The sequence below is a fragment of the Eptatretus burgeri genome, chromosome 1 (assembly GCF_056783735.1).
Source record: "Eptatretus burgeri isolate ZD-2024b chromosome 1, Ebu_testis_v1, whole genome shotgun sequence".
NCBI lineage: Eukaryota > Metazoa > Chordata > Myxini > Myxiniformes > Myxinidae > Eptatretus > Eptatretus burgeri.
Window position 1 is genome coordinate 30,684,786 of NC_140961.1, and position 18,677 is coordinate 30,703,462.

Consider the following 18,677-nt stretch of genomic DNA (forward strand, 5'->3'; position numbering starts at 1 on the left):
AGAATGCCGTGAGCAGTGTTGTTGTGTGAAAGTGAAGATGGGCATTGTTGTCGTTGTTATAAGTGATGTAAAAGAAAACCCTGACTGTCAAAATAACTCCGCAGCCCACGAACATTTAATTCCCATTAAACATAGGACGGGAACCTACCGAGAAACACATGCTTACTGATATAACTGATCTACAAGGACTCTGGCTGTTGTGTGCTCATGGCTTCCAGATTTACAACAATATGACATCAAGGCGCACTAGGAAGTACGTGCAGTACGTTTCAACTTTTAACCCTCAACATCTGAGCATCCGTACAAGCAATCGCGTTTTTATTTGGCCTCGTGGCATGTTTTAAAGCAATTGCCAATTGGTTATTATTTATATGAATCTGGTGTGCTTTAAAAAGCCTGTGCCGAGTCAGTGATCTGCGATACAGCGTTCTGTGACAGTCATACCCAAACAGCGATAACGATGGATCTCAATTCTCGACCTGTGCCGTTACCAAAACTGATCTCGCTTTAAAACAAGTTGAAGTCAGAAGTAAAATAACTGTTCTCGGTCTCATCATGGGGGGGGGGGAGCCCCGTGTGGGAATACTTTGAAAAAATAAAATAAAATAAATATCACTGTACGTCAATGATGTGCACGTCATGTATGAATATGTAATGGACCATCGTACCATTGCATATCTTTGGAACCTGTGTAAAAAAATATATATACATTTATTTATATACACCAGTATATCGATATCGAAAAAAAAAAAAATCGATATAGACGGAACCTAATCCACAACTTTTTGACATATCCTGCTCACACTCACAGACAGGAGTGAAAAACATAACCTCCATCCACCTTTTGTGGCAGAAAAAAAACTAGAGCTTAGTCAATGGCATGCTATCACAAATCCCCATACAACCGAAAGCAAAGTTGAAAGATGGCAAAAAGTTCCACCAGGAATGACCCAATATCAAATTTTGAGTTAAATTTTTTTTCCATTTTGATGACACCCCATTGGAGCAAAAAACCAGGGGTAAAATCCAAAAAGATAGTTAGATATTTCATGCGTCCCTCCATGTTGATGGCCTATACAACGTTTCGTTTAAATTTAAAAAAACAAGTTTTAAAATGTGCCCGTAATTGCAATTTTTGACTCCGCTTCAGGAGGTGGAACCAAAAGTGATACTGCTCTTGCAACTTCTTGCCATGTGGTGATCACAACTACCCAAGTTTGGTAAATTCCTGCACAACCATTTAGGAGGAGATAGTGTGACACAGACAGACAAAGCAGATTACAATATCCTGTTTTATTTATTTTATTTTATTTTTAAAGCGTGGGGATAATGAAAGACTAACAAATGCCATTCTACTCACTTTGGTGTCTCTGTATTTTCCAAAAGCAGTGAATATTGTGACGCACAATGCTGCAAAGGAAGAAAACAAAACACGATAAAGCACTTCAAATGTCCAATTTTTTATTCTTTCCACTACTATCCCCAAATTGAAATGTGTAGTCATGCAAACAATATTGCATCATTATGGACTAACCTTTTGAGAAAACCACCCGGCAGGCCTGCCAGCCTCAGCATAGGGCTGAATGGCCCGAATGACAGAGGCCCTGCAAACATGCAAAACGTTAGTGTTGATATGCGACAATTGCATTCCAAGTCCACCTTCTTGTCCTCTATTCCAAAATAAGCAATAACCTGCACCAGCATGTAAAGGTTGAATCCACCAATCTACAACAGGCTTGGGTAGTTCTCTACACGTGAGAATAGACTCCGATTCTCAGCTGTCATCTCAATTCAGGTTAATCGGGGAGGTGTGCTGGGGGGGGGGGGGGGGGTTGGGTTAACACATTACAGAATGGAGGTGGCCACGGTTAACAAGTGTTATCTGCTTCAACGCAGTACGACACCTCATGGGAAGGCCAGTTTCTATATCTTTCACATGTCTATTCAAATGGTGATATGTATAGTTTTGGCTGCCACCCAACTTCCTCTACATTTTCTCCAAGTGCAGGAACCAAAGGTCCCCTTTTCCCCATAGGCACTTAGTTTTAACCATCGTGGTTTTGAATATCGCTGCATTTTCCAGGAACATAACATAATCCCTGCAATATTTAAGGTTTATTCTACACACATGTACTGGCAGCAAATTTCACGAAACCTAAATAATCGATTGAGACCAAGTCAATCGACTGCTGTCAATTACGATTTCAGCCGTGGTTCTGATAGGGGGAAAATCTATTCTGATGAGGTATTCAATTCTACTGCCCAAGCCTAATCTACAAGTTTACTTTTCAATCATGACAGTCATGCTCATGGCAAAGTCATATTCGCAACACTCCTATGAGATGTGGCTAAGCCCAAGTGATCTTCCCACTCTTACCAGTTCTGATCTCCACTGCGCTGCACAGATGATGCAAGGCATAATTTCTCCCTTGTCGACCAGGGTTCCATTGGACACAGATTCTGTGCTTTATGCTCTTTTTGGTGAAAAACACAAGAACACACACCACCCTTTTAAGATAGAAAACAAACACAAAACTCCCATCATTGGAGCCACATTAAGGCTCATTTCTCTTCAGGCATCAACACAACATTGCCAGACAAGGGTGTGTTCTGTTACCAAGTTGCTTGCAGAGCGCTCGCAAAATGGCAAGTTTCACTTGTTTCAAACAAGCACTCCATTCAAAAACATTGATAAGGAGCGGCTGGCTTGACAAGTGCTCGCTAGCTGCTTGCTAACTGAACACAAACCAATTTTTCGCTTTCAGCATCACACACATACCATTTATATGTAATGATTCCAGCTCCATCATCACTGTGTCTCTGACAATACTAAAATTCGGCCACAATCGATTACAACCGATTTATTACGTATGCACATGTACAAACAAAACGAGGGTTTTGGAAGAACGTTAAATTGAGAAGAAAAATAAGTGATTTCAAAGAGAGAGGAGAAGGGTAACCTGAGAGTGTGAGAGCAGTGAGGGGGGAAGGGTAAGATTTATCATAGACAGAGGAAGGAATGAAAAAGGCATTTAGGGGAAACGAAAAGGTGAGGAAAGGGGGAAAGGTCGATTTCCACCACATTTTCGTACGTAATAAATATATGCACGATGAGCATACGAGGACCATTTTCTACATGCAGGAAAGCACAAATGAAAACGGCACTTCAGAAATGTTCATGAAAAATTCATAATTCCGTCGAAATTTACAACTCGGCGACTAAAATTGCGCTGTTCCACAAACAAAATAATTGATTAATAAATAAATAAATAAATAAATACACTGCTTCACAGGACAACGTTTTACACGTCCTTCCTTCAACATAACCATTTCAAAGGGAAAGCACTTCGCTAAAATGCTTTGAGAGAACAACACACAAAACAGAAAATTGTGAAAATCTCACTGCCAGGAAACGGCGACGCCATCTTGAATGTGACGTCGATTTGAACGAGACGAAAAAAAAAATTCCACAAGATATTTTATACAAACTACACCGACATGGTCGAGATTACAGAACAAATCACAAAGGAGTTTTTCTTTTCCGATTCTCAGCATTTAAAAAACAAGGACAAATGTGTCCACGAGCAGCATCCTAAAGGTTTTGTCGGCTAAAAATATATATATATATATATATATATATATATATATATATATATATATATATATATATATATATATATATATATATATATATATATATATATATTTAAAAAAAATTAATAAACAACAACAACAACTTCCGATATTTCGTCACGTGCCTTGATTAAGCCAATAGCGAAACGCGTCATAATGTATTTACATATTTACGATATATCGTGTATTTACGAAATAAATAATGTATTTACGAAATTACAATACGATAAATGGAATAATTTTTAAATAGTAACGTGAACTTTTCGAAACTTTAAAGCAAATGTCCGAATATATTTAAAAGTTCATGATAGACGCTCTCATAAGGTACCGTCTATGTGAGGATGTGTACATGTGCTCAGTATTTAAGGAGATCCGGATCTTGGAAATACAAGAGTCGAGTCCAAGAGATTAACGCTTTGTCTTGAGAACAACGAGAACAACGAGAACAACAACGCCGAGCTCTGCATGAACAGCGTTCGCGACGCGACACGCTGCTAAATTTTTTTTTTTTAACTCCTCAAGTGTAAAGAATTTGAAGTGAATGTCTTCGTCAGGGGCAGTGAAATTGGCGTGTGTGTGTGTGTGTGTGTGTGTGTGTGTGTGTGTGTGTGTGTGTGTGTGTGTGTGTGTGTGTGTGTGTGTGTGTGTGTGTGTGTGTGTGTGTGTGTGTATATATATATATATATATATATATATATATATATATATATATATATATATATATATATATATGTATACACGTGTACACGTTAATATTTTGTGTATAGACGTACAGACGTACACAGGTAATTTTAATATTTGCGTGTACACGTATTGAAGATACATATGTATATATGTATATATATATATATATATATATATATATATATATATATATATATATATATATATATATATATATATATATATATATATATATATATATATATATATATATATATATATATATATATATATATATATATATATATTGAGCCTGGTGTTGGCACAGTGGTTAGGGCAGCGACTTGGGATCCAAAAGGTCCTGAGTTCAAGCCCCGTTGGGCCACTGCATTAATACACCAGGGGGTTGACTCAGCCTGTCATCCTTCTGAGGTCGGCAAAATGAGTACCAGTATACTGGGCCGGCGGAAACCCCGGTTAAAATAGGTGTACCATATCCCTGTGTCGTAAGAGGCGACCAGAGTTGCGTCAGGAAGGGCATCCGGCGTAAAACATGTGCCAAATCACTATGCGGATCATACGGATGATCCGCTGTGGCGACCCCTCACGGGAGCAGCCGAAAGAAAAAGAATATATATATATATATATATATATATATATATATATATATATATATATATATATATAACAAGCTCAAATGAGCTAAGATTCTCATCCTCTTAATGATGACGTCATTGTGATGTATCAGGTTTGCGATAAATTATCTGTGCTAATTCCCGGCTTAATTCCCGTAAACAAACTTCAAACAGCTTGCCTAGTTTCGGAGATAATGGTATAGGCGATTTCCATTAGCGGTTTTATTATGACGTCAACTTTTTTCTGGGAAGAATTTCCAAAATCGGAGATGGTTACTGCCTGTGCGCAGGCTTTCTGCATATACATGGCAAGTTTCACGAAGATCCGATGAAAACTCTTGGTTGTGAAACAAAAAAATTCAAAAAATAGGAATGACGTCATAAAAATTGATATGACGTCATAGTGATGTATCATATGTGCGGTAATTCATCTCTGCTAATGCCCTGTTCGATTCCCGCAAACAGAATTCAAAAAAGCTTTCCGAGTTTCGGAGATAATTTTTTAGGCGATTTCCATTTGCGGAGATATTTTGACGTCATAACTTTTTTTTTCTCGGAGGAATTTTCAAAATCGAAGATGGTTACTGTCTGCGCAGGGTATTTTTACATATATATGCCAAGTTTCAGGAAGTTTCGATGAAAACTGTAGGCTGTGAAACAAAAAAGTCCACAAGAAGAAGATGAACAACAACAACGTGAGTAAGACTTAGAGATCCTCCACGAGGATCTAAAAACTATAAGGGCAGTCGTAAGTGCATACCTCCTCCACGTAATGCCTGATCCACAAGAACATATCGGGCCTAATACATTTTTGAGATATGATGCTATCTGTCGGTTTAGCCCCATCTGTCAATGGTGAAGAATCACTGAAAAAATTATCAGATCTGGATCTTCACCAAAATCGAATCAGTTCGTCCTCGTCACACACCGAACCTGTCCACAAAATTTCATCCGGATCCGTCAACAACTTTTTCAGATATCCTGTACACAAACAAACAAACAGACAAACAAGCCGGTAGGCAGCGATGGGTCGCCGAGCATGGAAACTATAAGATATAGAGCAAAATGGATGTTATATAGCGGATAGGGAATCACCTTAAGATTATGCATATCAAATCTCATCCAGTTCCATCTACTGATAACTACTCGGTATCCATTTGAATGAAAAGTACCGAAAATGCGGTTTGAAATCGGAAATCCCCAAAGTTCGAGGGGGTGCTGTGGGTGAACAAAGATCTAAATCGAAAATCCGTCTCGATCGTTTGTGCACAAAGTATTCCAGACGAATAGTGTGAATTTTCATGACCATCTGACCATAACCCTCGGAGGAGTAGCATTTGGTGCGAAACCACCTCCAGCTCTTGCATATTATCGATTTTTGTACTAATTGACCTTTGACCCCTTACCTAAGCGAAATCGGTCAATATGTCCTGAGGCAAAGTTGTTGTACTCATTGAGTACCATGAACCTGCAACGGTTCATTCGTATCGATGCAGTCACCTGGTCGCTAGGGGGCCTTCAATTTTCGCCAATTTTCGCGCATACCATAATTGTAGGGGGCGCTGCGGGTAAAGTATTCCATATATCACAAAAACCGGAATATATTTGATAGAGCATCACCTGTAGATCATTAGTGCCAAATTTCATAACCCTACGTGGGATAATGGCTTTCGGAATTGATTTCGCGTGAACGGTACCGATTTTGAAGGTTTTTCGGTTGTTGCTTGGGAACGAAAGCGTCCCTAGCAACAATCACAATTTCCAAAGCACTCGGTCATAAGATGTACCTACCACCCGAGTTTGGTCAAAACTACAGTCTGCTGCCACCCGAGTCTGCTACATTTGCGTACGTAATAAATATATGCACCATTAGCGTACGAGGACTATTTTCTCCGTGCAGGATGGTTCAAATGAAAACGGCACTTCAGAAAATGTCGTTCATGAAAAAATTAATAATTCCGTAGAAATCTACAACACGGTGACAAGAATTGTATTTGTTCTGTAGACAAAAAATAATAATAATAAAGTTTTTAACGTCTCAAAGGAGAACGTTAAAAATGTCCGTCCCTTTTGCCAAAATCAACCCAATCTATGAGGTAAAGAGAGATGTTTGTGTGTCCGTGGCGCCATTTTCTCCTTCACCGTTCCAAACGGCCGTCTGTCTGAGGCGCCATTTTAGATTTTCTCCTTCGTGGCCCGCGATGGATTTTTCGTCAAATACACCTGCTCGTGTCGTCAGTACATATAAAAAAACTCGATGGACCGACGTCGTTGAAGTAAACAAGAAATATGTAATTCAATTATTTGTTGTTTTTACTCCTTCCAAAGCACGTACAAAAGGAAATAACGAGGACGATAGAAAGGATCACGACAGAGAGAAAAATCAGGACGAAATAAGAACTTGAAAAATAATGGAAAATTCACGTCATGATTCAATATCGCACGGACGTCGGACTTCAACATAAGCATTTGAAAGTAAAAAAAAGTACTTCGCTAAAATGTTTTGAGAGAAGAACACGCGAAACAGATGTTGTGGAAGCCATGCCGTCCATCATGGACGATGATCCGGCGACGCCATCTTGAATGTGCCGCCGATTTCCCGAAACGAAAATATTCCCACAAAATATTTATTGCGGAAGGTAATAAATGTGTGAGAAAGGATAGTTATTTCCTTCATTCTCGAATAAGTTGAGTCAATGTGATATTAGATATGTGTGTAGACGTAATTTTAATATTATGCGTGTAAACGTATTGATGTACTCAAGTAATTTTAATATTATGCGTGCACACATATTGATGTACTCAAGTAATTTTAATATTATGCGTATACATGTATTGACGTACTCAAGTAATTTTAATATTATGCGTGTTCACGTATTGATGTACTCAAGTAATTTTAATATTATGCGTGTACACGTATTGATGTACTCAAGTAATTTTAATATTATGCGTATACATGTATTGACGTACACAAGTAATTTTAATATTATGCGTGTACACGTATTGCTGTACTCAAGTAATTTTAATATTATGCGTGTACACGTATTGATGTAGTCAAGTAATTTTAATATTATGCGTGTACACGTATTGATGTACTCAAGTAATTTTAATATTATGCGTATACATGTATTGACATACTCAAGTAATTTTAATATTATGCGTGTTCACGTATTGATGTACTCAAGTAATTTTAATATTATGCGTGTACACGTATTGATGTACTCAAGTAATTTTAATATTATGCGTATACATGTATTGACGTACACAAGTAATTTTAATATTATGCGTGTACACGTATTGATGTACTCAAGTAATTTTAATATTATGCGTGTACACGTATTGATGTACTCAAGTAATTTTAATATTATGCGTGTACACGTATTGATGTACTCAAGTAATTTTAATATTATGCGTATACATGTATTGACGTACTCAAGTAATTTTAATATTATGCGTGTACACGTATTGATGTACTCAAGTAATTTTAATATTATGCGTATACATGTATTGACGTACACAAGTAATTTTAATATTATGCGTGTACACGTATTGATGTACTCAAGTAATTTTAATATTATGCGTGTACACGTATTGATGTACTCAAGTAATTTTAATATTATGCGTGTACACGTATTGATGTACTCAAGTAATTTTAATATTATGCGTATACATGTATTGACGTACTCAAGTAATTTTAATATTATGCGTGTTCACGTATTGATGTACTCAAGTAATTTTAATATTATGCGTGTACATGTATTGATGTACTCAAGTAATTTTAATATTATGCGTATACATGTATTGACGTACTCAAGTAATTTTAATATTATGCGTGTTCACGTATTGATGTACTCAAGTAATTTTAATATTATGCGTATACATGTATTGACGTACTCAAGTAATTTTAATATTATGCGTGTTCACGTATTGATGCACTCAAGTAATTTTAATATTATGCGTGTACACGTATTGATGTACTCAAGTAATTTTAATATTATGCGTGTACACGTATTGATGTACTCAAGTAATTTTAATATTATGCGTGTACACGAATTGATGTACTCAAGTAATTTTAATATTATGCGTATACATGTATTGACGTACTCAAGTAATTTTAATATTATGCGTGTTCACGTATTGATGTACTCAAGTAATTTTAATATTATGCGTGTACACGTATTGATGTACTCAAGTAATTTTAATATTATGCGTATACATGTATTGACGTACACAAGTAATTTTAATATTATGCGTGTGCACGTATTGCTGTACTCAAGTAATTTTAATATTATGCGTGTACACGAATTGATGTACTCAAGAAATTTTAATATTATGCGTATACATGTATTGACGTACTCAAGTAATTTTAATATTATGCGTGTTCACGTATTGATGAACTCAAGTAATTTTAATATTATGCGTGTACACGTATTGATGTACTCAAGTAATTTTAATATTATGCGTATACATGTATTGACGTACACAAGTAATTTTAATATTATGCGTGTACACGTATTGCTGTACTCAAGGAATTTTAATATTATGCGTGTACACGTATTGATGTAGTCAAGTAATTTTAATATTATGCGTGTACACGTATTGATGTACTCAAGTAATTTTAATATTATGCGTATACATGTATTGACATACTCAAGTAATTTTAATATTATGCGTGTTCACGTATTGATGTACTCAAGTAATTTTAATATTATGCGTGTACACGTATTGATGTACTCAAGTAATTTTAATATTATGGGTGTACACGTATTGATGTACTCAAGTAATTTTAATATTATGCGTGTACACGTATTGATGTACTCAAGTAATTTTAATATTATGCGTATACATGTATTGATGTACTCAAGTAATTTTAATATTATGCGTGTTCACGTATTGATGTACTCAAGTAATTTTAATATTATGCGTGTACACGTATTGATGTACTCAAGTAATTTTAATATTATGGGTGTACACGTATTGATGTACTCAAGTAATTTTAATATTATGCGTGTACACGTATTGATGTACTCAAGTAATTTTAATATTATGCGTGCACACTTATTGATGTACTCAAGTAATTTTAATATTATGCGTATACATGTATTGACATACTCAAGTAATTTTAATATTATGCGTGTTCACGTATTGATGTACTCAAGTAATTTTAATATTATGCGTGTACACGTATTGATGTACTCAAGTAATTTTAATATTATGCGTATACATGTATCGACGTACACAAGTAATTTTAATATTATGCGTGTACACGTATTGATGTACTCAAGTAATTTTAATATTATGCATGTACACGTATTGATGTACTCAAGTAATTTTAATATTATGCGTGTACACGTATTGATGAACTCAAGTAATTTTAATATTATGCGTATACATGTATTGACATACTCAAGTAATTTTAATATTATGCGTGTTCACGTATTGATGTACTCAAGTAATTTTAATATTATGCGTGTACACGTATTGATGTACTCAAGTAATTTTAATATTATGCGTATACATGTATTGACGTACACAAGTAATTTTAATATTATGCGTGTACACGTATTGATGTACTCAAGTAATTTTAATATTATGCGTGTGCACGTATTGATGTACTCAAGTAATTTTAATATTATGCGTGTACACGTATTGATGTACTCAAGTAATTTTAATATTATGCATATACATGTATTGACATACTCAAGTAATTTTAATATTATGCGTGTTCACGTATTGATGTACTCAAGTAATTTTAATATTATGCGTGTACACGTATTGATGTACTCAAGTAATTTTAATATTATGCGTATACATGTATTGACGTACACAAGTAATTTTAATATTATGCGTGTACACGTATTGATGTACTCAAGTAATTTTAATATTATGCGTGTACACGTATTGATGTACTCAAGTAATTTTAATATTATGCGTGTACACGTATTGATGTACTCAAGTAATTTTAATATTATGCGTATACACGTATTGACGTACTCAAGTAATTTTAATATTATGCGTGTTCACGTATTGATGTACTCAAGTAATTTTAATATTATGCGTGTACACGTATTGATGTACTCAAGTAATTTTAATATTATGCGTGTTCACGTATTGATGTACTCAAGTAATTTTAATATTATGCGTGTACACGTATTGATGTACTCAAGTAATTTTAATATTATGCGTATACATGTATTGACGTACACAAGTAATTTTAATATTATGCGTGTACACGTATTGATGTACTCAAGTAATTTTAATATTATGCGTATACATGTATTGACGTACTCAAGTAATTTTAATATTATGCGTGTTCACGTATTGATGTACTCAAGAAATTTTAATATTATGTGTATACATGTATTGACGTACTCAAGTAATTTTAATATTATGCGTGTTCACGTATTGATGTACTCAAGTAATTTTAATATTATGCGTGTACACGTATTGATGTACTCAAGTAATTTTAATATTATGCGTGTACACGTATTGATGTACTCAAGTAATTTTAATATTATGCGTGTACACGTATTGATGTACTCAAGTAATTTTAATATTTTGCGTGTACACGTATTGATGTACTCAAGTAATTTTAATATTATGCGTATACATGTATTGACGTACTCAATTTATTTTAATATTATGCGTGTTCACGTATTGATGTACTCAAGTAATTTTAATATTATGCGTGTACACGTATTGATGTACTCAAGTAATTTTAATATTATGCGTATACATGTATTGACGTACACAAGTAATTTTAATATTATGCGTGTACACGTATTGCTGTACTCAAGTAATTTTAATATTATGCGTGTACACGTATTGATGTAGTCACGTAATTTTAATATTATGCGTGTACACGTATTGATGTACTCAAGTAATTTTAATATTATGCGTATACATGTATTGACATACTCAAGTAATTTTAATATTATGCGTGTTCACGTATTGATGTACTCAAGTAATTTTAATATTATGCGTGTACACGTATTGATGTACTCAAGTAATTTTAATATTATGCGTATACATGTATTGACGTACACAAGTAATTTTAATATTATGCGTGTACACGTATTGATGTACTCAAGTAATTTTAATGTTATGCGTGTACACGTATTGATGTACTCAAGTAATTTTAATATTATGCGTGTACACGTATTGATGTACTCAAGTAATTTTAATATTATGCGTATACATGTATTGACGTACACAAGTAATTTTAATATTATGCGTGTACACGTATTGATGTACTCAAGTAATTTTAATATTATGCGTGTACACGTATTGATGTACTCAAGTAATTTTAATATTATGCGTGTACACGTATTGATGTACTCAAGTAATTTTAATATTATGCGTGTACACGTATTGATGTACTCAAGTAATTTTAATATTATGCGTCTACATGTATTGACATACTCAAGTAATTTTAATATTATGCGTGTTCACGTATTGATGTACTCAAGTAATTTTAATATTATGCGTGTACACGTATTGATGTACTCAAGTAATTTTAATATTATGCGTATACATGTATTGACATACTCAAGTAATTTTAATATTATGCGTGTTCACGTATTGATGTACTCAAGTAATTTTAATATTATGCGTGTACACGTATTGATGTACTCAAGTAATTTTAATATTATGGGTGTACACGTATTGATGTACTCAAGTAATTTTAATATTATGCGTGTACACGTATTGATGTACTCAAGTAATTTTAATATTATGCGTATACATGTATTGATGTACTCAAGTAATTTTAATATTATGCGTGTTCACGTATTGATGTACTCAAGTAATTTTAATATAATGCGTGTACACGTATTGATGTACTCAAGTAATTTTAATATTATGCGTATACATGTATTGACGTACACAAGTAATTTTAATATTATGCGTGTGCACGTATTGATGTACTCAAGTAATTTTAATATTATGCGTGTACACGTATTGATGTACTCAAGTAATTTTAATATTATGCGTGTACACTTATTGATGTACTCAAGTAATTTTAATATTATGCGTATACATGTATTGACATACTCAAGTAATTTTAATATTATGCGTGTTCACGTATTGATGTACTCAAGTAATTTTAATATTATGCGTGTACACGTATTGATGTACTCAAGTAATTTTAATATTATGCGTATACATGTATCGACGTACACAAGTAATTTTAATATTATGCGTGTACACGTATTGATGTACTCAAGTAATTTTAATATTATGCATGTACACGTATTGATGTACTCAAGTAATTTTAATATTATGCGTGTACACGTATTGATGAACTCAAGTAATTTTAATATTATGCGTATACATGTATTGACATACTCAAGTAATTTTAATATTATGCGTGTTCACGTATTGATGTACTCAAGTAATTTTAATATTATGCGTGTACACGTATTGATGTACTCAAGTAATTTTAATATTATGCGTATACATGTATTGACGTACACAAGTAATTTTAATATTATGCGTGTACACGTATTGATGTACTCAAGTAATTTTAATATTATGCGTGTGCACGTATTGATGTACTCAAGTAATTTTAATATTATGCGTGTACACGTATTGATGTACTCAAGTAATTTTAATATTATGCATATACATGTATTGACATACTCAAGTAATTTTAATATTATGCGTGTTCACGTATTGATGTACTCAAGTAATTTTAATATTATGCGTGTACACGTATTGATGTACTCAAGTAATTTTAATATTATGCGTATACATGTATTGACGTACACAAGTAATTTTAATATTATGCGTGTACACGTATTGATGTACTCAAGTAATTTTAATATTATGCGTGTACACGTATTGATGTACTCAAGTAATTTTAATATTATGCGTGTACACGTATTGATGTACTCAAGTAATTTTAATATTATGCGTATACACGTATTGACGTACTCAAGTAATTTTAATATTATGCGTGTTCACGTATTGATGTACTCAAGTAATTTTAATATTATGCGTGTACACGTATTGATGTACTCAAGTAATTTTAATATTATGCGTGTTCACGTATTGATGTACTCAAGTAATTTTAATATTATGCGTGTACACGTATTGATGTACTCAAGTAATTTTAATATTATGCGTGTTCACGTATTGATGTACTCAAGTAATTTTAATATTATGCGTATACATGTATTGACGTACTCAAGTAATTTTAATATTATGCGTGTTCACGTATTGATGTACTCAAGTAATTTTAATATTATGTGTATACATGTATTGACGTACTCAAGTAATTTTAATATTATGCGTGTTCACGTATTGATGTACTCAAGTAATTTTAATATTATGCGTGTACACGTATTGATGTACTCAAGTAATTTTAATATTATGCGTGTACACGTATTGATGTACTCAAGTAATTTTAATATTATGCGTGTACACGTATTGATGTACTCAAGTAATTTTAATATTTTGCTTGTACACGTATTGATGTACTCAAGTAATTTTAATATTATGCGTATACATGTATTGACGTACTCAAGTAATTTTAATATTATGCGTGTTCACGTATTGATGTACTCAAGTAATTTTAATATTATGCGTGTACACGTATTGATGTACTCAAGTAATTTTAATATTATGCGTATACATGTATTGACGTACACAAGTAATTTTAATATTATGCGTGTACACGTATTGCTGTACTCAAGTAATTTTAATATTATGCGTGTACACGTATTGATGTAGTCACGTAATTTTAATATTATGCGTGTACACGTATTGATGTACTCAAGTAATTTTAATATTATGCGTATACATGTATTGACACACTCAAGTAATTTTAATATTATGCGTGTTCACGTATTGATGTACTCAAGTAATTTTAATATTATGCGTATACACGTATTGATGTACTCAAGTAATTTTAATATTATGCGTATACATGTATTGACGTACACAAGTAATTTTAATATTATGCGTGTACACGTATTGATGTACTCAAGTAATTTTAATGTTATGCGTGTACACGTATTGATGTACTCAAGTAATTTTAATATTATGCGTGTACACGTATTGATGTACTCAAGTAATTTTAATATTATGCGTATACATGTATTGACGTACACAAGTAATTTTAATATTATGCGTGTACACGTATTGATGTACTCAAGTAATTTTAATATTATGCGTGTACACGTATTGATGTACTCAAGTAATTTTAATATTATGCGTGTACACGTATTGATGTACTCAAGTAATTTTAATATTATGCGTGTACACGTATTGATGTACTCAAGTAATTTTAATATTATGCGTCTACATGTATTGACATACTCAAGTAATTTTAATATTATGCGTGTTCACGTATTGATGTACTCAAGTAATTTTAATATTATGCGTGTACACGTATTGATGTACTCAAGTAATTTTAATATTATGCGTATACATGTATTGACATACTCAAGTAATTTTAATATTATGCGTGTTCAGGTATTGATGTACTCAAGTAATTTTAATATTATGCGTGTACACGTATTGATGTACTCAAGTAATTTTAATATTATGCGTATACATGTATTGACATACTCAAGTAATTTTAATATTATGCGTGTTCAGGTATTGATGTACTCAAGTAATTTTAATATTATGCGTGTACACGTATTGATGTACTCAAGTAATTTTAATATTATGCGTGTACACGTATTGATGTACTCAAGTAATTTTAATATTATGCGTGTACACGTATTGATGTACTCAAGTAATTTTAATATTATGCGTATACATGTATTGACGTACTCAAGTAATTTTAATATTATGCGTGTTCACGTATTGATGTACTCAAGTAATTTTAATATTATGCGTGTACACGTATTGATGTACTCAAGTAATTTTAATATTATGCGTATACATGTATTGACGTACTCAAGTAATTTTAATATTATGCGTGTTCACGTATTGATGTACTCAAGTAATTTTAATATTATGCGTGTACACGTATTGATGTACTCAAGTAATTTTAATATTATGCGTATACATGTATTGACGTACACAAGTAATTTTAATATTATGCGTGTACATGTATTGCTGTACTCAAGTAATTTTAATATTATGCGTATACATGTATTGACATACTCAAGTAATTTTAATATTATGCGTGTTCAGGTATTGATGTACTCAAGTAATTTTAATATTATGCGTGTACACGTATTGATGTACTCAAGTAATTTTAATATTATGCGTGTACACGTATTGATGTACTCAAGTAATTTTAATATTATGCGTGTACACGTATTGATGTACTCAAGTAATTTTAATATTATGCGTATACATGTATTGACGTACTCAAGTAATTTTAATATTATGCGTGTTCACGTATTGATGTACTCAAGTAATTTTAATATTATGCGTGCACACGTATTGATGCACTCAAGTAATTTTAATATTATGCGTGTACACGTATTGATGTACTCAAGTAATTTTAATATTATGCGTATACATGTATTGACGTACACAAGTAATTTTAATATTATGCGTGTACATGTATTGCTGTACTCAAGTAATTTTAATATTATGCGTGTACACGTATTGATGTAGTCAAGTAATTTTAATATTATGCGTGTACACGTATTGATGTACTCAAGTAATTTTAATATTATGCGTGTACACGTATTGATGTACCCAAGTAATTTTAATATTATGCGTATACATGTATTGACATACTCAAGTAATTTTAAAATTATGCGTGTTCAGGTATTGATGTACTCAAGTAATTTTAATATTATGCGTGTACACGTATTGATGTACTCAAGTAATTTTAATATTATGCGTGTACACGTATTGATGTACTCAAGTAATTTTAATATTATGCGTGTACACGTATTGATGGACTCAAGTAATTTTAATATTATGCGTATACATGTATTGACGTACTCAAGTAATTTTAATATTATGCGTGTTCACGTATTGATGTACTCAAGTAATTTTAATATTATGCGTGTACACGTATTGATGTACTCAAGTAATTTTAATATTATGCGTATACATGTATTGACGTACTCAAGTAATTTTAATATTATGCGTGTTCACGTATTGATGTACTCAAGGAATTTTAATATTATGCGTGTACACGTATTGATGTACTCAAGTAATTTTAATATTATGCGTATACATGTATTGACGTACACAAGTAATTTTAATATTATGCGTGTACATGTATTGCTGTACTCAAGTAATTTTAATATTATGCGTATACATGTATTGACATACTCAAGTAATTTTAATATTATGCGTGTTCAGGTATTGATGTACTCAAGTAATTTTAATATTATGCGTGTACACGTATTGATGTACTCAAGTAATTTTAATATTATGCGTGTACACGTATTGATGTACTCAAGTAATTTTAATATTATGCGTGTACACGTATTGATGTACTCAAGTAATTTTAATATTATGCGTATGCATGTATTGACGTACTCAAGTAATTTTAATATTATGCGTGTTCACGTATTGATGTACTCAAGTAATTTTAATATTATGCGTGCACACGTATTGATGTACTCAAGTAATTTTAATATTATGCGTATACATGTATTGACGTACACAAGTAATTTTAATATTATGCGTGTACATGTATTGCTGTACTCAAGTAATTTTAATATTATGCGTGTACACGTATTGATGTAGTCAAGTAATTTTAATATTATGCGTGTACACGTATTGATGTACTCAAGTAATTTTAATATTATGCGTATACATGTATTGACATACTCAAGTAATTTTAATATTATGCGTGTTCACGTATTGATGTACTCAAGTAATTTTAATATAATGCGTGTACACGTATTGATGTACTCAAGTAATTTTAATATTATGCGTGCACACGTATTGATGCACTCAAGTAATTTTAATATTATGCGTGTACACGTATTGATGTACTCAAGTAATTTTAATATTATGCGTATACATGTATTGACGTACACAAGTAATTTTAATATTATGCGTGTACATGTATTGCTGTACTCAAGTAATTTTAATATTATGCGTGTACACGTATTGATGTAGTCAAGTAATTTTAATATTATGCGTGTACACGTATTGATGTACTCAAGTAATTTTAATATTATGCGTGTACACGTATTGATGTACCCAAGTAATTTTAATATTATGCGTATACATGTATTGACATACTCAAGTAATTTTAAAATTATGCGTGTTCAGGTATTGATGTACTCAAGTAATTTTAATATTATGCGTGTACACGTATTGATGTACTCAAGTAATTTTAATATTATGCGTGTACACGTATTGATGTACTCAAGTAATTTTAATATTATGCGTGTACACGTATTGATGGACTCAAGTAATTTTAATATTATGCGTATACATGTATTGACGTACTCAAGTAATTTTAATATTATGCGTGTTCACGTATTGATGTACTCAAGTAATTTTAATATTATGCGTGTACACGTATTGATGTACTCAAGTAATTTTAATATTATGCGTATACATGTATTGACGTACTCAAGTAATTTTAATATTATGCGTGTACACGTATTGATGTACTCAAGTAATTTTAATATTATGCGTGTACACGTATTGATGTACTCAAGTAATTTTAATATTATGCGTGTACACGTATTGATGTACTCAAGTAATTTTAATATTATGCGTGTACACGTATTGATGTACTCAAGTAATTTTAATATTATGCGTATGCATGTATTGACGTACTCAAGTAATTTTAATATTATGCGT

General features: G+C 32.4%; 1 protein-coding gene across 2 annotated transcripts; it reads right to left on the reverse strand.

Moving 5' to 3' along the window:
* Nucleotides 1–806: 806 nt before the first annotated feature.
* LOC147034163 (bromodomain-containing protein 8-like) lies at nucleotides 807–7,554 on the reverse strand. 2 transcript variants are annotated; one of them, XM_085877601.1, is made up of 4 exons: nucleotides 7,421–7,554; nucleotides 2,378–2,474; nucleotides 1,535–1,604; nucleotides 807–1,410 (listed from the first exon to the last, which is right to left on the reverse strand). In XM_085877601.1, exons 1-4 carry the CDS (start codon nucleotides 7,484–7,486, stop codon nucleotides 1,353–1,355), a joined length of 291 nt encoding a protein of 96 aa, XP_085733727.1. In that variant the 5' UTR covers nucleotides 7,487–7,554; the 3' UTR covers nucleotides 807–1,352. The 2 variants fall into 2 exon arrangements, with proteins under 2 accessions (XP_085733727.1, XP_085733737.1); XM_085877611.1 differs by lacking the exon at nucleotides 7,421–7,554 and adding an exon at nucleotides 3,404–3,560 and having other exon boundaries at nucleotides 842–1,410.
* Between the last annotated feature and the right edge of the window lie 11,123 nt (nucleotides 7,555–18,677).